Below are 21575 nucleotides of genomic sequence, written 5' to 3'. Positions count from 1 at the left end.
CCCAGACCCGAGCCACCTGTTGCAGCATCGTGACAACCACAGGCCTGCATGGCCCACTGAGCACCCCGGCACCCTGTGGCAGGAGTACTGGCCAGTCCCTCACTGACTTATGGACTGCAATACCTGCACAAAGTCTGGAGCAGATCAGCTCAGTGCCTGGGGTGGAACCCGTATCACTGCCACCAGCTCCACAGTGAAGCACATTTCACATTTACAAATGAAATTACCTAAACTATTTAGGCCTATCAGAAGAACTTATGAGAAGCCAGATAAATCACTTATTATTAGTTTCAAACTAACAGATGTCTTAACATCTAAACGTCTAAAATCTGAAATATTTTGAAAACATTTAAATGTAATTTTGTATGCAAACTTTTAAATTATTTCTAAAGATTCACAATCATATAAGCCATACACATTATCAGCTATACCCAGTGGGGAGAAAAAAAACGTTTGGAAAATATCAGACACTCTGAACTGTCCTTGCCTATTCCATTATTAATGAATGCAAGAAACACTGTTTTACTTTTTTCTTTTTAAGATTTTATTTATTTGTCAGAGAAGGAGGAAAGAGAGAGCACAAGCAGGGGGAGCAGCAGGCAGAGGAAGAAGCAGGCTCCCCACTGAGCAAGGAGCCTGATGCAGGACTCAATCCCAAAACCCTGGGATCATGACCTGAGCCCAAGGCAGATGCTTAACTGACTGAGCCTCCCAGGAGTCCCAGGAATACTATTTTTAAAAACCATGGCAATTTGCACATTTTTTGGTAACTACCTGTCCCAAAAACCAAGCTTGCGAGAAAAGGATTTACTATATTCTCATCCTGTATGCAATGTTGGCATAGTACCTTGCACAGGTATTTGTAAATCATTTAGTCTTTTAATCTTAGTATCAATACAGGGTTTCTTTAGCATGTAAACGCATCTAAACACATGAAAACATTTCCAATGTTTACTTGGATGAGTTTAAGTTTCTTTAAAATCTCAAATATTTAACCAAACTATAAAAATCACAAATATAAACATGATACAAGCACAATGGAAAATCATAACCTGTTACCTAACGCTTCTATTTGATTTAAAATATGGTTTTAATAAATACAAGACCAAACCCTCATTAATGTTCACAAAAATAAACACATTATGTTTCACTGACTCATAATTTTTCTTTGTTGTGGATAGCCTGGTCTTTTGCAGAGTGATATGGGCCATCTGCAACAAACTCCTTCAACAGACTTATACTAAAGACTATCCACATTGACAACTCTTTGAACACTGAAATCTTATTAAAATGAATCTTAAAAAAAAAAAAAAAACTTGCATTTGTTTGGTTCTATACTGTGCTGTAACATATAATACTTCGTTTTCATTCTTAAAAGTTTTCTGTGCTATTAGCCAGCTGCAATTATTCCCATTTGAGAGATGATGAAACTAAGGCTCAGAAATGGAAATCACTCTCTTGAAGTCAAACAATAAGAGGGTGCAATGAATTGACCACACATTTTGTAGCCCCAAGATCCAGACCCCAAATATAACTGACCTCTTTGCTAGGCTCTTCAGCTATCACAAAAAAAACAAAAAACAAAAAACAAAATCAACCAAGAAAAAAAAAAACCAAAAGCCCATTAAATTAAGAATAAACTTGCAGCTCTTAGCCCAGATGGTTTCACAGAATTACGCCCAATTTTTAAGAAATATGATCCAATGCTATTTAAGCTAGTTCTGAGCACAAGAAAAAGAAAAGCTTTAGAACTCTTTATAAAGCAAGCCTAAATGGGTAACAAAACTTGCAAAACAGCCCAAGAAAAGTGCAGCACAATTTTATTTACGAGTATTGATGAAAATTCTTAAAAAAAAAAAATTCTTTTAAAAAAATGAGGAAGTAAAATCCAAGAGTACATTAAAATAATAAACCACGACTAAAAAGTCATTCCAGAGTATAACAATGTTCCAATATTAGTACATTTGTTATATAACTTTTGTGTGTGTGCATGTGTACGTACGATAAATATGCATAAGTGTACATCTGGACATACACATATTTTCTAGCTCAGTTCACTGAAACATCCCAATATCAATAACCACCTAGGTCTTGGCTCCTAAATATATGGGGTAGGAAAATTTCAGGATGAGCTTGCATATCTTACTGTGCCCAAAAGGGAAGGAATGCTCAAAGAATGTTGGGACATGTCAAAAGGACACAGAACCAGCATAAAGAATTCCCAGGGGGCCAAACTTTTGACAATTTAAGCATCAATAGAAATAATAATATTAACAGATTATAACTCACTGACTAGAACAGGAAACCATAAGTCCTAATAAATAAAAATAAATTGAAAGCTTAATAAAATATTTACGTAGTTTGTCAAACCAAAACAAAAAAATTTAGAGTGGAGAAGCATAGAAGACTCTACCATAGAAGATCTTAAGCAATCAAAGTAAGCATTACCAGTAGCAGAACAAAATGAAATTGTGCCACCTAATAAGATGTAATGAAAAGAATACAGTTCCACCTCTGTGATATTCCTGCATCAAGAATCTAATGACAAGGAAACATCAAAAAACAAAAATTAAGGAAGAGTCTATAAAACAATTGGCCTGTAATCCTCAAAGGTGTCAATATTACAAAAATCAAGGAAAGACTAAGGACTATTTGAGACTGAAAGGATGCTTAAAAGATCTAAAAACAATAATATGCAATGCATCATTCTGGACTGGATATCTTTGCTACAAAGAACGTCACTGTTACAAATGGTAATATACAAAAAGTCTAAAGATTCGATGAAAGGAATTATCAATGGTTACTTTTATATTTTGATGGAAATACTACAGTTACATACGAAACTGACTTTTCAGGAAATACACACTTAAGTATTGAGAAGCAATGGGGCATGAAGGCAAATTTTTCAGGGATGTAAAAGTTCTTTGTACTATAATTGTAACCTTTCTAAAAGTTTGAGATTGTCCCAAGTAAAACAGGAAAATTATTTTTAAAATAAAATAAAACGGAATAAAATTAAAGAAAATTTGTAAGATCTGTGTAAAAACATTTTTAAAATGTCCTTTCCAAGGACTTATAAAAAAACATTTAAATGGAAAGGCATACCATATTTCTAGGCAAGAAAAGTCAACATCTGAAAGATATTTCTCTATTAGTCCATAAACTAAAGACATTCCCAATAAAACTATCAATAGGTTTTTGGAACTTGACATATTGATTCTAAAGTCAAATATAATGAGAGAAAAATATTATTCAGCCGTTAGAAATGACAAACACCCACCATTTGCTTCGACGTGGATGGAACTGGAGAGTATTATGCTGAGTGAAATAAGTCAATTGGAGAAGGACAAACATATGGACTCATTCATTTGGGGAATATAAAAAATAGTGAAAGGGAATAAAGGGGAAAGGAGAAAAAATGAGTGGGAAATATCAGAGGGAGACAGAACATGAGACTCCTAACTCTGGGAAACGAACTAGGGGTGGTGGAAGGGGAGGTGGGCAGGGGGTGGGGGTGACTGGGTGACGGGCACTGAGGGGGGCACTTGATGGGATGAGCACTGGGTGTTGTTATTCCATATGTTGGCAAATTGAACACCAATAAAAAACAAATTTATAAAAAAAAAATTAAGCATCGCCTGAAAAGTTCTGAAAACATGTTATAAATCTACAACAATTAAAACATTGAGGTGGGACGCCTGGGTGGCTCAGCGGTTAAGCGTCTGCCTTTAGCTCAGGGCCTGATCCCAGATTCCAGGGATCAAGCCCTCATCAGGCTCCTTGCATGGAGCCTGCTTCTCCTCCCTCTGCCTGTGTTTCTCCCTCTCTCTGTGTGAGTCTCTCATGAATAAATAAATATTTTTTTAAATAAAAAAGAGTCTTGTAAAAAAATAAAACATTGAGATAATGGTATATAAATAGATCAATATATAGAAATAGAATCAACCTAAATGACTTTTAATATTGCACTGGTTAAATAAATTATGGTACATGTATGAAATGTACTACTATGCAATCATTTTAAAAAGAGGGAGCTCAGGCAGCCCAGGTGGCTCAGCGGTTTAGTGCCGCCTTCAGCCCAGGGCATGATCCTGGAGACCCGGGATTAAATCCCGTGTCAGGCTTCCTGCATGGAGCCTGTTTCTCCCTCTGCCTGTGTCCCTGCCTCTCTCTCTATGTCTCTCATGAATAAATAAATAAAATCTTTAAAAAAATTAAAAAATAAAAAGAGGGAGCTCCATATGTTCTCATAATTTAAAAATCACATTCAAGTTAGTGTTAAATTAAAAAATATTCAGAACAGCAAGTATAGATACTATGATTTACATTTTAAAATGTATACATATACATATATAAGTTTTACAGAATATTCTATATAGAATATCTCTGGAAAGTCCTAAAAGAAACTGTAGAATAATGGTTAACCAAAAGGAGGAAACTGGCTAGCTGATGGCAAAAGTGAGAATATGTACTTTTTACCCATTTATATCTTCTCTTTTTTTAAGATTTATTGAGAAAGAGTGCAAACACATGGTGGGGGGGGGGGGGGGACAGGAGGGCGCAAAGGGAAAGAATCTCAAGCAGACTCTCTGCTTAGCAAACATACAGCCCCATGTAGGGCTTGATCTCTTGGAGGGTGAAATCAAGAGTCAGCTGCTTAACCAAGACTGAGCCACCCAAGCACCCCACCCTCATTTATATCTTTTGAATTGTATACCTTGTTTCATTACCTATTTAAAATAATATTTACTGGGGCATCTGGGTGGCTCAGTTAGTTAAGCATCTGCCTTCGGTTCAGGTCATGATCCCAGCCAGGGTCCTGGGATTGAGCACCGCATCAGGCTCCCTGCAGAGCCTGTCACTCTCCCTGCTTGTGCTCTGTCAAATAAATAAATAAAATCTAAATAAATAAATAAAATTTATCTACATACGTTTATACTATAATGATTTTTAATAAGTTAAATTATCAAAAAAGAATGAGTTTACCTATGTCAGGTCCAAACTCCTCCTGCTAATGAAAGCTGCCCTGAATGTTGACAGTTCTCAGTAAAGTGTCCAAATTTCAGGTGATGGTTCCTTTTGAAAGTAAAAACAGATAAAAACAAAATGGGTGAGATATACAGCCTGCAAAAGAAAAAGAAAAAAAAAATTCTGTACCATCAGTCTTCCCCTCAAAGGGACACCTAAGGTATCCTGAGGTGTCCTAAGTATCTGCTGCATTCTCAGAACAGAACAGAAGCAACAAGACTAATGCTGAATCAGATACAAATATCCTTAGGACTGGAATTTAAACAAATATCTCATGAAAAACTAGTTTAAAAATGGGGATAAAGACAGAGCCAAAGGGAAGAATTTGACTTCTTCTTTAACCTCCTTCAACAGGAGAAAATGTATCTGCAGGAAGAATGTTCTGATGAGAAAGGTGAATACTCTGGAGGGTCAGAGAAGCCCAGCAGATAAAAAATACAGTTTAGGTTACTCCTCAAAACACTACCCATGTCCATCTGCTGAAATCTGCCTGTCACTTAAACAATGTGCTTTCTGGGATCCCTGGGTGGCGCAGCGGTTTGGCGCCTGCCTTTGGCCCAGGGCGCGATCCTGGAGACCCAGGATCGAGTCCCACATCGGGCTCCCGGTGCATGGAGCCTGCTTCTCCCTCTGCCTGTTTCTCTGCCTCTCTCTCTCTCTCTCTCTCTCTGTAACTATCATAAATAAATAAAAATTTAAAAAAAAAAATAAAAAAAATAAACAATGTGCTTTCCCAAGAAGCAAAATTTCCTAGAAAGAGCCCTGAAGAAGGAACAAGCATGCTTTGTATCGCGGTCCTAGTTCTTCTTATGAGTCTAATTAGAGAGTGACTGAGGACATTAGTCCTCCAATACCTGCATACTCTAGATCAACTGGGAAAGTTCAGATTTCTGACCCTGTCATACTAAATATGAGAACAGAACTATGAAATCTCCTAAAAGTGCTGTCTCCCATGCACACAACCCCCAAAGGTCCTATCGGTCCAGCCAACTGTCCATACTTTGACATTTCTCTCCAATTTCTAAAGTTTCCAATTCCTTCTCTTGAAAATAGTAAATCAATATTTAGTATACCTATCTTATATGGCTATCAAATATATTTTCAAATGCATAATCTACTAAGGTATGAATGAATGCTTAAAGACTAAACAATTTCAAACACAGGTTTGGAAAAATTTACTGACATGTGATGATTATACATTTAAACTATCACTATACGTTTCCTTCAATTTTATTTATTAAATCCTACTATAACTAGACAAATTTAACAGAAAAAAGACATCCTTGTATAATCCCTAGTTATCTGAAATCCTATCACTTTAACTCATGCCACACAGCAGGATTTAATAAAGGATATTAGAACTTTCGAAATTGTCATGCTATGGGCAACCATCAGTGAAACACACATTCATTAACAACATGCATAAGTAGGTCATGAAGAGATGGAATTCTATTTTAACAAAAAAGAAGAAAAACAAGGCAGGCTTTAATAATGTAGACAGGAAAGGAAAAAAAAAACTCATAGGCTAAGAGAAAAAATATGCATCACTGTGCAGTGCAAGACTACATATTGTGAAGGCAAAATGTACATCCCACCTGGATGGGGTCCCCAAAACATAGCTACCAGAAACCAGGGTTCTATCCACCACTTAATAAAGATATTATTTTTTCTATTTGCAAATGCCTAAGTTAATGTACAGGATTTTCAACTAAGTCTGATTATAAACGCAACAATGTTCATTCTAAAAAAATTTGAGGAAGGAAAATCAAAATTATCAGTGATCCCACCATCAAATTAGCATTCCAGTGTATTTTTTCTAACATATGTACACTTATAAACACGTTTAAACACAACTGGGCTCATTTGAAATATATAATTTTCTATAATGCTTTCTTTCATTAAACAGGTTTGGAGTAACTCTAACATTTTAAAATATTCATACAACTTATAAATATCATCACAGTGTGCAGTTAAAATAGCCCTTATGCAAGATATTTAGGTTATTTCTAATATTTTGTTAGCAAAATAGATAAGAGATCAATACTGCATTGATGGGGACCAAAGAGCACCAAGCCTTTCTTGCAAAGGCTCTGTTAAAGTGAGTAAAAAAGAATCATAGCTCTAGCGATCACTTCTGATGATCCATTGAACATGACATCCTTACCAAGCCAGGCTCCTTAATTCATACCTTCACAAATACTCGTTTGCCTTCATCCCCTTACCATCATTTTCAGAATTTTGATTTGTAACAAACTGAGAAAATAAAAGTGATGACAGGCCAGCCTTGAAGTTCATACCGCACATCTGCAATGAGCTTAGCCAAACAGTAGAAGAGTATTGGCTATTAGTAGCCCAATGAAACCTAGAGATTAAGACCTAAATAAAGTCCAATATAGATTTTTCTCAATCTGACCTTAAGCAACTCTCCTTTGAAATCAGACCAGAACTTCTAAGTAGAACTAGCTTTCAGAAAGAGTCTTTTCTTTTAATAGGAATGGTGGAAGATAGGGGGATGGTACATAAAAGCTATACACATTTAGACTTCTCATCAGACAAAAACTAGAAAACAGCAATTGTGTTTCAGAAGGGGGACAGGGGCTAATGTAAACGAAGCATTTTCTTTGTATAGCCTTAGAGCTGTGTTATTCAGACCGCAACCTGCAATCCTACCCCATTTGTTGGATTATATCAATATTTATATGTGATATTGAGCAAAATAGAAAATATGGGAGTACAGCACAGGTGGGAAAATATTGTTTCGTGAAATTTTTGTTTCAGTTTTGTGTATGTGTGTGGGGTCAGGTTCGGTAAAATTACTTCCTACTGTGTGCCCTAGTTTTATTTCCTTGATTTTTTTCATATACACATAAGTCATTAATTTGTACAAAAGATGTTTATTGAGGAACTATACTATAGTGTTAAGACAACAGTATCCTGGTATGATACAAGTGAGTAAAAATACTTGGGTCTCTCCCTTTGTAGAATTCTTACAGTTTAGGAACAATCAAATAATCACATAAATATAGAGCAACAGTGTAACTAAACATTCACACTCAAAATGATCTTTTTTCATGAAATGTTGGAAATCACTTATCTATTGTGTTCATTGCTGTATGCCTAAATGATACGGAAGGAAACAATTAGGGAATTAAGGTAGATTATCATGAGGAAAGCTGATTTAGATTGGGGAAGAGGTGGGAATGACAGGTCAGGATTCTCCGAGGAAGTACGTTCAAGCAAAGACTAGAATGATGTACCAAAAAGAAAGTGCGAAGAAAACCTGGCAACAACACTTTGGGAAAGGGCCTGTACAGTTTGAGAAAAAGAAAAGCCAATGGGCAGTTAGGAAAACTAAAACCATCTAAGTAAAGTTTGGGGGTTGCTTCAGATAGGAAGAGACAATGCAGGAATTTTAAGTCTCCTGAGAGCAATGAGAATGATCCAATTTGCATTTTAAAAGATCATGAGTGGTAACGGGCACTGAGAGGGGCACTTGACGGGATGAGCACTGGGTGTTATGCTATATGTTGGGCAAAACGAACTCCAATTAAAAAAATATACAAAAAAAAAATATCATGAGTGGAACAGAAGTAGGAAGGAGGCTGGAGTGGCTATTGAGATGATGCCAAGGAGAGACTAGACTGCTCTAATACATATTTTGGAAACAGAAATGACAAGGTTTGGCAATAGTTTATGATATGAGGGCTGAAAAACCATAGGCTACCTGGGATAACTCGCAAGTTTCCCCAGTTGAGCAGTAAAATGGGATGAGATGCATGAGAAACCCAGAGGAGCAGAGCTGAGAGGAAAGATTCCAGTTCGCTTAGTTACAGTTAACAAGTAGAGATGTCAAATTAATAACTAGAACTGGATGAAGATATACAAAAAGTAAGCATCAAAGAGATTTTGATGACACATGATTCTGCCCCTTAAACTTTACCCTCAACAATACATACTACAAACCCAAGAAAATCTAAAATAAATTTTAAAGATTCTATGGAGCAATAGTTCACAGATAACCACAGTAGCTGAAGCCACTGTGTATCTGAAAATATAGAGCAACAGTGTAACTACACATTCATACTCAAAACAATCCTCTTCCAGGAAATGGTAGAGAATCACTTGTCTATTGTGTTCACTTGCTGTATGCTCCACATCTAACATTGCACATGACACATAGCAGGTGTTAAAATATCTATTGAATATACTCACTACTGGGCAGAACAAACCACCTAGCAAAAATAAGATAAAGAATGCAAACAAGCAACTGTGCAAGGAAAAACTCTGTACTATGATGTTTCATAGCAAGGACACTTCTCAAGGAAAAAGGAAACTGAGTTATTTACACTATCATATGCTCATAGTATCAGAGCTAGATTCTGTTCCTAAGATCAGCTTAATTTCAATACAAGAAATTTCATCCCTAGACAACCAATGGTTAAATATGGGCATCATTCCTTACTATCCCAAGATATGATAAAGAATTAAAATGTAATAAAAGTTTGGTGTTTGAAGCTATAGTAAAAAAAAAAAATCTCACCTAGGTTATTAAAACAAAACAAAAAGATTAGAAGGAATTTTATTAAAATAAAAATGGCAATTACTGATGATTTTTCTTTATTCCCCTGTTCACAAATGTCATACCAATACATGGGAGAAAATTCACAAAACGCACACAGACTTGAAAGAGAAAAATTACCCATAAATCCACCACCCAGAAGTAATTAACCACTTTCAACATTTGCACAGAACTTTTTTTTTTTTTCACAGAACTTTTTCTGTGCATACATGGGGATAGAGAATAAACAGTGATCCACAGCTAATGGTCTAATTGTTTGAGATGATGAAGGAAATTACAGAATACTGCTATGGTTGGTACAGTATTGAGGGAAGACTAGCTAGAAGTAACTACTGAGCTAAGTAAGCTATCTAAAGGATGAAATGGAACTAACCAGACAAAGAAGCACAGGTCAGAGGGCACAGAAGAATGTGAGCAGGGCACAGGCCCTACCGAGTGAGGAAATGGGGGGAAAAGTTTGGTGGAAGAAGATTGGCTGGGCAAAGCCTCACTGAAAGAGCTGAGAGGACTTGATCCTCAGGGAAAGAAGGATGGGAATGTTCCAAATGCTTAAGGGAGAAAAGTGTTAAGCCCTGCAAGTGCAGACTTCTGTGATCAGCATCTTCTCCCAAAGGGAGTGGAAGGTGGGGAAATGAGAATCTTTAGGGGTGTGCAATACAATATTTTAAGGAAAATAATAAATTATACTATTTACAAAAATATTTTAAATTTATATTTTAGTTTCCACAAAACCTTCTAGATTGGTAGCAAATGAAGAAAAACAGTGACTTTACCTCTTGCACAACTCCCAAGAAATTCATACTAAAGGAGTACTGAATTTATAACAACAACAACAAAAACCACATATTTTAAAAGACCAAAAGTCTGCATTAGACAGAGTTTAATGATAGTATGCAATACACCTGCTTTATCACATCTCTGATAAATATATAACAAATTAGTATGCAGGAAATGAAGAAAAACTGAGCTAACATAAAGGGATGATCTCAAAGACCTCCAGACAAGGAAAAACACACCACTCTCCACAGGGCAAAGTCCCACACAGAGACTTCTGGCCTCTGGAGAAATGGACTTCGTAGTGGAGCAGAAGAGGTCCTCAAAACTAACTATCCCTCCTTCATCCCCACTCAAAAAAAGGTTTAACCCAGCAATTCCACTATGAGGTACATAACCAAGAGTAAAGAAAACACCCATACACACTAAAACTAGTTAGCCAATGTTCATAGCACATTATTCAAAATAGCCAAAAAGTAGAAACCCAAATGCCCATCAACTAATTGAGTAAACAAAAAGTGATATATCCATATGACAGAATATAAGTCAGCCATAAAAAGGAATAAGTACTGATAGATGGTATATGATGGATGAACCTTGAAAACATTATGCTAAGTGAAAGAATCCAGTCTCCCAAATCCAATTATATGGTTATATTTATATGAAATATCCAGAATAGACAAATCTATTGAGATAGAACGCAGACTAGTCATTGCCTGTGGCTAGAAGCCATGAGAGTTGGAGACTGCTAATGGGAACAGGGTTTCTCTGTAGGTGCTAAAAATGTTCTAAATGGATTCTGGTGAGAGTTGCACAATTTCATGCAGGTACTAAAACCCCTGGATTATACACTTTAAATGGGTGAACTATATGGTATGTGAGTTATATCTTCATAAAGCTGTTATTTAAAAAGAGAGAGGATATTTCTGGCACCGCCAGGCATTATGGTAAATTGTTAGAAATACAGCAAAGGCAAAAAACCCATAGAACCTGTTCTCAAAGCCCTAAGATTCTAAGGGGGGGGGGGGGTGGAGCGGGAACAATCAAGATGTAATGACAAAACAATGGGAAAAAGAAAGAAAAGGATTCAGACTACTCAAGGTTAGTTAGGCACCTTAGTCCTGGGTGATTCAGAAGGTGTCAAGTAGAGAACTCAAAATACCAGATTTTCATCCTGAATTTGAAATTTAAATCTAAATAACTTTTTAAAAATCATGTGCCTGTTCAGTTTCTTAAAAATCTTCATTCTTGGGGATCCCTGGGTTGCTCAGCGGTTTAGCGCCTGCCTTTGGCCCAGGCCGGGATCCTGGAGTCCCGGGATCGAGTCCCACGTCAGGCTCCCGGTGCATGGAGCCTGCTTCTCCCTCCTGTGTCTCTGCCTCTCTCTCTCTCTCTCTGTCTATGATAAATAAAGAAATAAATCTTTAAAAAAAAAAAAAAACTCCATTCTTGTAGAAAGGTTAATGGAATTTTTAAAAGCATTTGTGTACCTACAAGGCTTAAAACATTTATTTTTAACTTTAGAAAAGCAACCAATTAAAACCTGTTCATAAAACGAAACAAGTCTCCAATATAAATTGTACTATTCCAGTTCGTTGAATGCTGTAAAGATTGTGTGCAAACTTTTCATAACGCTTTAAATTGGGAGAAAGAGGGCCTAAAAAACCGGAACAGCCCCCTTATGCATTCCAAAACAAAGCATTGGGGGTTGGGAGGAGACCAGCAAGGCAGAATTTGAGTAATGATCGTAAAGGAGAGCCAAGCGCTTCAAAGCAAAAATGGACCTTTAAGAGTTAAAGCCACTAATTTTCAACCACAACACTTCGAAATTATATTAGTAACTGTTACCATAGGAACAGTGAAGCCGAATTTCCCAAGATTAAAAATAAAAATTACAGCGAATTCAAGTGGGTGAAACAGGGCAAAACTTGGTCCGAACCTAGGTGGAACTGAGCCTACCAGAAACTTTCACCGACGCCAACTTCCAACCTACATTTCCAAAGCAGGTCTTGATAAACCGCCTCGAGGCGTCACTTACCAGGTCCTTAAAAAGTTTGCCCTCTCTTCTCCGGGAGCAGCCGGCATCCAGAACCCCTCCTGGGCATCGCCCACAGCCAAAGCCAGCCTGTGCAGTCGCGGGGAAGCCTGGCTCCGAGCTCGCCCGGCAAGCGTCGGACTCGAGCCCCGCTGGGCTCACTGGCTAAGCAGGGAGGAAACACCCAAGCTCGAACCCCGGGCCCCCGGCCCGCCCGCCGGACTCCCTCCTCCACATCGCCACCTACGCCACGTCCCAGGCGTGCCTGGCATTCCACGCCAAGCCATCCAACTCATTTATTAAGCACCCACCGTCTACACCGCATCGCGGCTTCAGGCTCTGCAGGAAGAAACGGCCCCTGCCGGAAAAACCAAAAGGGCAGTACCGGGGCTGAGGACGGCCTGGGGCGAGGCGCTGCGGCGAGGAGGCCCCCGCCTGCACCCCCAGGGTCCTGACCGTCCCGGAGAAGAGACGGCCCCGGGGGGAGCAGCAGGCCGTGCCTCCCGGGGTCCGCCGCAGACCCGGCATCCCCGGACCACCCGCGCGCTCCTCTGCCCCAGACCTCGGCCCCCGGGAGAACGGCGAGCGCGGGGACCGAACCCCCAGAGGGCCGGGGCGGACTGTCACTGGCTCCCGCCTCCCGCCTCCCTCCGCCGCGACACGGCCGGCCGCCCTCCCCCGGCGTGACAGCCGCGGCGGCGGGGACCTGGCGGGGACCTGGCGGGGACCTGGCGGGGACCTGGCGGGGACCTGGCGCCTCCCGGCTAGCGTCTCCGCCGGCCCGGCCCCGGCACCCCGGCGGCCCCGGGCAGGCGGGGGCAGTGGCGACAAGACCGCCGGCCCCTCCCCCTCCCCTCCCCGTCCCCCTCCCCCCCGCCGCCCCTGCCGCCCGGACGTCGGAAAAGCGGTTACCTGGCGCGCGGGTGGGGACGGGGACACGACCCAGGGGAGGAAGACGCGGAGGAAGACGGTAGCCTCCGGCCCGGGGAGATTTGGGGAATTTGGAAGACTTGTTCCGCACTGGGTGACAGCTGTTCGCCGCGCACGCGCAGCGGCCCGGACGCCCGATGCCTCCGCCGCTCCTCACCCTCCCGTCGAGGGCTAGGGAGGCAGCGGCGAAGGCGCGCGCACAGCGCCGGCCGGCTCTCCCCGCGCGAGGGCGCGCGCGCCGTCACGTGACCGCCGGGCCCGGCACTTGGCGTCACGTGAACTCCCGCACAGCTTAAGGATGCGCGGCGCCTTCCAGCTTCGGGGTTGGCCTCCCGTGCCTCTGTCAGTCTAGGGTCGCCGCGGTGCATCTTGTCCTCTGGGGACGGACATGCCCACTTTTTCCCAGAGGGGCAGACACTTCAGCAGCAGGAAGGAACAGGTGCACAGAAGCTCGCCCGGAAGTGCCTGCCGGGCTCCGCGGGGCTGGACCTGACGGAGTCCACGCGCCACACGTCGTCCGGGGCCGGCCGCGGGCCTATGGCGGCCTCGGGCGCGCGGACGTCAGCGCAGCGTCGCCGTGGGTGGGGCCTCCGGGTGCCCCGCGGGTCGTGGCGGGGCGGCCGTGACAGCGTCTTCCTGGCCGGGCGGGGCTCCTGCGCCTCCTGACAGCGACGGAGATCCCGAGAGGGCCGAGGGGTCCGCCTGCCGACCTTTCCACCAGGAGCTTTCAGGCAGGAGACGTGTTCTCCGGCTAGAAGAGCGGAACCATCCCAGATTCCGAGCACCTCGGTGGAGCGCGGCCCGCCCGCCCGGGGATGCGCGGGAGCTGAGGGCACCCAAGGGTGGCAACACCAGGAACCGAGGCTGGGGAAGTGCTCAAAAACGGCAATGGCAGCAGTTTGACCTCAATTGTAGTACCAGGAAGTGCGAGTGTCTCCGGACCCCGGGAACGCACTTCGACTCCTCGCTACTACCAGTTACTTTTGCGCTGGAACTCCGCCTCCCGCGGTGTCAGAAGTAGCCACACAGCCCTTAAGCCCTTGTACTGCCCAAGACAGATGGCTCACACCACATGTTTTGCAGAGCTCAACAATTTTTTTTTTACTTCCTGCAGAGTGCCCAGCTGGGTCCTCCTAGCGTTTCCCCTAAGGTCCTCTCAGCTAAGCCCAGACAGACCGTGACACCTCGGAGCACACTCGGGCTGTCTACCCTTCTGAGTTTCCTATTAGAATCCTCTGATGTCTACTTTTTAAAAACATCTCAACGGGTCCACTTGCCATACCCTTGAAGTCTTTTATCTCTGGGAAGAGTATATCGAGGTCAGATGAAATGTGGTTAAGTACTAAGGCTAATGGGATTATTGGGCCACCGCATTTTAGTTATTAAATTAGAAACAAGGTTTATGCTCTACTACCGATATACACATCTGCGCTTGCCCAGTATGTACATTCAACTGGGAATTTTCAAATGTGTAAACTATGTGGAATCCCAACCCTCCTTACAAGTCAGTTAGATACACTAGAACAATAAATATATAACCCAACATTTATTTAGAGCTTGACACTTTTCAAGTGCTTCATAAATATTAGCTAAATGTACCCTTAAAATAATTCAATGACTACGTATCGTTTTATTTTTTTAAAGATTTTATTTATTTGATAGAGCAAAAGCAGGGAGAGCAGCAGAGGGAGGGAAAAGCAGGCTCTGGAACAGGGAGCCGCATGCGGCACTCACCTCAGGACCCCAGGATCATGACCTGAGCCTAAGGCAGACATTTAGCTGACTGAGCCACCCAGATCACCCTATATCTTTAATTTTAGATATGAAAACTGAAGTATACTGGTTAAGAAATTTGTCAAATAGCTACTAAAAACCAGGGTCCCCAGGAAGCCATATGCTATATTAGACTGGCAACCTGGTACACCAGAATAAAAAGACTGGAAATCTGAATTCCGGTCCCTTTAACAGTTTACAGATGCATGATGTTACACAAATAACATTTGTTGAACACAGTAAATCAAATCTCAGAGCTTTTTTAACCTGAAAAAGTAGGGTGACATACCAGCCTTGCTGACTTCAAGCATGTTGAACATCAAAGAGAATAATGGAAATGCCAAAACACTTCAAAAGCTGGAAGGCACTGAGAATTTATTAACGACTCTACAGTTTTGGAAATTGAAGTGGAATTCAGATGGATTTGTGGCAGTGTTGAGTCCCTAAAGTATCAAATACCAATATATTGTGAATCACAGTAATGAACATTTTAGCCACATCGTAGATGAATTTACTTAGGTCCAATTAAAAATTCCAGTTGCAATAAGATGGAGTTATATAATGGATACAAAGATTTCCCTTGAAGCATGTATGTTACATGAACTATTTAGATCACTTCAGTGACAGCAGTTGTAAATTTCCTTATGTATAATGAAGTAAATTGATATACTACTAAATCTCTAATTTTGGATGAATTTAAGTCCATTCGACTTTTGCAAATATAAGGAATTAAATATCAGTAATGCTCATTAACATTTATATTTATCCTATCACATATGTATGTTATATATACAGGTATAATACAAACCACAACCAATAATTAGATGTTTAGATGATGATTTAAAGAATCATAGTGAACATGAAAGTACCTAATAAAATTAGAAATTTTGGTGCCTGTTCTCTGTGTCCTGGGCTTTGAAGTTTAGGTCAATTTGTCTCTTACATGGATTATTGTAGTATAATGAACGATTATAATATAATGGATTAATATTACATAATTCTCCTAATGCTATCTCCACCTCCAGTGCTTCTTCACTCAACTCCCCTTCCCCCTCCAATTCATCTTCTATAGTGCAAGCCAAAATTATCCTCCTAATGTAAAAACTGAACCATAATTCTATCCAATTGAAACACTTCATTAATTCCTCATTATTATGAAAGCTTTTCAGACTTAGCTGAGAAGAGTATGGTGGCCAAGGGTATACAGATAGACTTTGAAGTGGCTCAAGCTTCCTATGTAAATACGGTATTCAATCAGTTTGGATACCATTATATTTGTGCGTGTTTTAGTAAAAGAAACATACCTAAAATTACTTAAAGTTATTAATTAAATTATTTATTTTCCTATCAAAACATTTGGATAAAATTAAAGGGGAGATATGTCTAGTTGTCCCTGGGGCATGGCCCTAAATTTATACATGTGTGTGTTAGGGAGGGTGGGTGTCAGGGGAACAGGTGAGTAGTTTCTGGTTTTCATATCAAGGAAAACATTGGAAATGATTTATGATACCTGAATCATAACACAATTTAAAAACTATTCATTTTAACAAAACTATAAGTATAAGCTGAAGTTGCAATTTTTGAACAGATGTTAGTTTCAATCAATCCTGATTTTTATTATTATTGCCATTTGTTATTATTTGTACTATGTTTTATGAATAGTGATACAGCTATGTACAGGACAGACCTGGCCTGAGCCAGGCCAGAGCACACAGTCATTGAGCACACAGTCAAGCTACAATGAGAACCAATAATACACAACCAAAAACATGGCTAAAAAGAAAAAGACAAACATTGATGATTATGTGGCAAAAACACCAATAGAAATACAGATACATATGCACTAAGACACATAAAAGAAAATTTGTAGCAGCATTATTTGTGAAGCCTCAAACTGGAAACAACCCAAATAGCCCTCAACAGAATGAAGGTATAAATGTTGGTATATTTATACAATAGAAACTAAACAAGAAAATAAATGAACTACTGCTATCTGAAAGAGAATGGCTACACCTCACAAAAACAGTGTAAAGTGAAAGAAGCTAGACACGAAAGAATACATGCTGTAAGATTCCATTTATATAACATTTTAAAATAGATAAAGGGCAGCTCCAGTGGCTTAGCGGTTTAGCACTGCCTTCTGCCCAGGGTGTGATCCTGGAGACCCGGGATCGAGTTCCACGTCAGGCTCCCTGCATGGAGCCTGTTTCTCTCTCTCTCTCTCTCTCTTTCTCCATGTGTCTCAAATAAATAAATAATTTTTTTAAAAAACAGCTTAAAATAGATAAAACTATGGTATTAAAAGTCAAAGTAATGGCTGCATTTGAGGAGGAGAAAGGGGGCAGAGCAGCTGGGAGGGAAGAGGTGAGGAACCTCTGAGATGCTGGTTATGTGCTATTTTTTTTTTTTACCTTGGTGACAGTAATCATGATAATTCATCAAGCTGTATACTTATGATGTGTGCACTTTTATATGTGTGACATTTTTAAAAAGATTTTATTTAAAAAATTAAAGATTTTATGTATTTATTCATGAGAGACACAGAGAGAGGCAGAGACACAGGCAGAGGGAGAAGCAGCCTCCATGTAGGAAGCCGGATGAGGGACTCGATCCTGGGACTCCCGATATATGTGTGACATTTAAAAGACTTTTTAAGGACGCCTGGGTGGCTCAGGGCATGATCCCGAAGTTCTTGGAGGGAGTCCTGCATCAGGCACCCCACAGGGAGCCTGCTTCTCCCTCTGCCTATGTCTCTGCCTCTCTCTGTATCTCTCATGAATAAAATCTTTAAAAATAAAAAATAAAAGGACTTTTTAAACATTTAGTATGTTAATTATTGTGCATTTCTTTTTTAAAATTTTTTTTGTGTATTTCTCATATCAACTTTCTTACACACCTTGTGACAAATGGACCACTTAGGTTGATTTAAATTGATAAATTAAAAGGTAAAACTTCCCCTTTCTTTTCCATAACAATTTTTGTTGTATTAAAAAACAAAACAAATTTTGTTTGTATGTAAAGACAAAAACAAGTGGATGGCAAACTGAGCTCCTTTTTTCCTTTCGGTCCTATTGACTCCTAAGATTTTAAGTAACAGGAGAAAAAAAAAGGAAGAAGAATTTCAGTGGGTAAAGGATTTTATTTTTTTCTTTTTAACTCTTTTTTTATGTAGATATTTTCCTTTTTTTAATCAGAGTTGTCAATAAATCAGAAAGAAATATAGCACTCCATTGCAATAATTTTGTTAACATAAGTAATTTCTTTAACTTTTCCAGATATGTTGCAAACATACTCATATTTCAAACCCTTTTCAGTTGCAGGCTAAGAATATGTTAAAAATTTTTAAATATTATTTTGTAAATATTTTCTTACCTTAGATTGCTGAAATCATTTCAGATAGTAAACAAGGCAGCAGGTCCATTTATGACAGCACATGATAAGGCCATCTGTGTGTTAACCAACTGTGTTAGTCTGTAGACTTACTTACTTAGAGGGTTTAGTGGGGAAATGTATTGGCTTACACTGAAGTCCCATGACAAAATTATCCAGAGTAATAAGTCTATCTTATCACATATCTAACCATTAAACACCGTATAATTTCCAGTGTGTTGAACCAACAGACTCCAGAGTACTAAACCAATCTATGGAGAAAACCTATTAATTACTTCATTCAACTTTTATTGAAATGTGCTAGGAAATAGTATTCTCATATGTATTGTAGAAAGAAAAGGTTTATTTGGTGGAGGAATTATTGTGAATTCATCCCAATCAGAATCAAAACAAATTCTAATGGTTTTTTGATATATGCATATACTTTGTTTCATTTTTTTCGAAGTTTAATTCTTATTTCCCATAAAAAATTGTTTGGGATATTCAGCAAGTTAATCTTATATGAAAGACAGGGTGCTATTGTTTATGTGTTTATATATCTTTTTAAGTACTTACTACCATTTTGGAAAACTGGCATTACTTGCTCAAATTGAACATATGCATACCCTGTGATCTAGTAATTTCTCTCCTAGGTATTATGCCCAACAGAAATGCATGTCTATATACATCAAAATACATACTGAGAGAAGCATTCTTTGTAATTATCAAAAACATGTTACTGAAGATAAAAGGTCAATGTTTATAGCTTTAATAACCATAGAACAAGGCCATTATTTCACGTAGAGGCCAGGTATGTTTATCTTTGGCCTGCAGTGGAGGCCTTCCATGAATAAGGATAGAAGTAAAGTTTTATGCTCCTAAAGTGTTAGGAAAGGTTGTTCAAACTGACCAGGAGGAGATAGAAGTCCTGCTGGTGGTAGTTTGTGATGGGCATACCTGAGAAGGATTGGGATTTGTACAAGAGTCAACCAAGCTAACCATGGTGGTAGATGGGGAGGAATTTTTGTGGATACTGATTAATAATGCATCCGGGTTCCAGTCTAAGCACATCTCTTCTATTAATGGTCATAGAGTACCTGTAATTTCACAAGCTATCCTTCACCACCAAGGAGTACTATACCCTTCCACCCTTAGGCAATGAGCTTAAAAGATCCCTTCACTGAGGGAGACAGGAACTGTTGTATTGCTACTTTTTATAAAGTCCGTAAAGTCTCTGATTACAATAGGAAACAAAGCACTTGATATCTTAGAAATGAAATTAATGTATTAGTTGGAAAGAGACCATAAAATGCCATCTTGGAGTTTCTTTAACAATCCTTGATTTTCAGAGTATTACCAACTTCTTTTTACTTGTTCCTTATTAAATCCTGTCTGGGGCAGCCCTGGTGGCCCAGTGGTTTAGCGCTGCCTTCAGCCTGGGGCGTGACCCTGGAGACCCAGGATCAAGTCCCACATCGGGTCCCTGCATGGAGCCTGCTTCTCCTTCTGCCTGTGTCTCTGCCCCTCTCTCTCTCTCTGTCACTCTCTGTGTCTGTCATGAATAAATGGGTAAAATCTTAAAAAAAAAAAAAAAGAGATTTAAAAAAATAAAAAATTAAATAAATAAATAAATCCTGTCTGGCTTGTTTCATCTCTCCAGCAATTGCTCTTTGTATCACAAACAAGAATCTAATTATCATGGATATTCATGTGCAAAATAAAATGTTGCTGTATATTTTCCCATACTACAATTCACCTCTATTTTGTTGATTTTCCTGATTTTAATATTTCCCTTTCTCTGTACCTGACTACTCCTAATCCTTCTTTTCTGCTTACATTCTGCCAGTACCGTATCATCTGATGAATGAGTTCACTTCTCAGCTTTGTTTTTTTTTTTTGTTTTGTTTTGTTTTGTTTTTTACTTCTCAGCTTTGTGATACACTTTCTTGCACTGACTTTAACTAACAAGTATCCTGCTCCACCTTCTTAAGTTCTCTTTCAATCATGCATAATTGACATCTGTAACTCACCTGAAGTTGTAAATGGTTTCTCTCCTTGAACTAGTTAAGGTAGCTTGAGCCTTTGTCATATCCATTCACTGTTGTGATAAAATGCAAAACATGACCACAAAGTCCTCCCATGATCCTATGCAATGTGACATTACTCTTCTTCCCAGCAAGAGGTTGTCTATTTCCCAAATTTGGGCTGATCTTATGACCTGCTTTGGTCAAAGAATGTGGCATCAAAGAATGTGATGTTATGCGACTTCCAAAGCCAAGTCTTAAGGGACACTGCAGCTTCTACTTTCATCTTATGATGCTGCCCTGACACTATCATATAAGGATGCCAGTTTAGCTTACTAGAGAATAGGAGGTCATGTGTAAAAGAACTAAATCTCACAATGGACAGCCAGTACCATATGCCAGACATGTGAGTGAGGCCCCTATGGCCTTCCAACCCAACCACCTTCCAGTAGAATGCATGCAACACCAGCAGATTAACTGTCAGCCAATCCAGAAAATCATGAAAAAACTATAAATCATCAATGTTTTAAACCATTAAGTTTTGGGGTTAATATACAACAACAAATAACTGATAGAACTGTCTTCTTCACTTTCTCACCTTGGTGATTCCCAGGCTCTCCCTCATCTAATTCAGAAAATAAAATTTTGAAGCTCCTGAGTGGCTCAATCAGTTAGGCATCCAACTCTTGGTTTCAGCTCAAGTCATGAGATCAAGCCCTAAGTTGAGGTACAAGCCTTGCACACAGTCTACTTGAGATTCTCTCCCTCCCCTTCTGCCGCTCCCAGTGTTCATTCTCTCTCTCTCTCTCTCTCTCTCTCTTTCTCTCCCCCTCTCTCAAATAAAGAAATAATTTTTTAAAGAAAAAACAGAAAATACAATTTCATTCCTATTACTTTCTCCCTCAGTCTCAGAATCAATCAGCTCAAGACAATCATTCAAAACTTTAGCATCACAACTTTTATAATCAAGAGATTATTTCCTGTGTTTTGGAGACCTATAATAGACTTTCAGGTTTTCCTGAGCTTCCTCTTCCTGTAGTATGACAGAGACCACATTCAGCTT

General features: G+C 39.6%; 1 protein-coding gene across 14 annotated transcripts in view; it reads right to left on the bottom strand.

Moving 5' to 3' along the window:
- KDM4C (lysine demethylase 4C) overlaps window positions 1-13891 on the bottom strand; it is a 408440-nt gene extending 394549 nt beyond the window's left edge. For 2 of the 14 annotated variants that reach the window (XR_007413967.1, XM_049116088.1), the window contains exon 1: window positions 13329-13891. Coding sequence is in view for 9 of the 14 variants with exons in the window: in XM_049116088.1 (XP_048972045.1) it covers window positions 13329-13714 (386 nt within the window). In the remaining 5 variants the exon portion in view is untranslated. Of the gene's footprint in view, window positions 1-4730; window positions 4885-4986; window positions 5077-12419; window positions 12582-12727; window positions 12876-13328 lie in introns of those variants that run through there. The other 12 variants (XM_035696659.2, XM_025432526.3, XM_025432518.3 and 9 more) reach the window with 10 other exon arrangements.
- Window positions 13892-21575: the final 7684 nt, after the last annotated feature.

The sequence above is a fragment of the Canis lupus genome, chromosome 11 (genome assembly GCF_003254725.2).
Source record: "Canis lupus dingo isolate Sandy chromosome 11, ASM325472v2, whole genome shotgun sequence".
Lineage (NCBI taxonomy): Eukaryota > Metazoa > Chordata > Mammalia > Carnivora > Canidae > Canis > Canis lupus.
The sequence above is the reverse complement of the archived record's forward strand: the minus strand, read 5'-3'. Positions and strand labels throughout refer to the sequence as shown.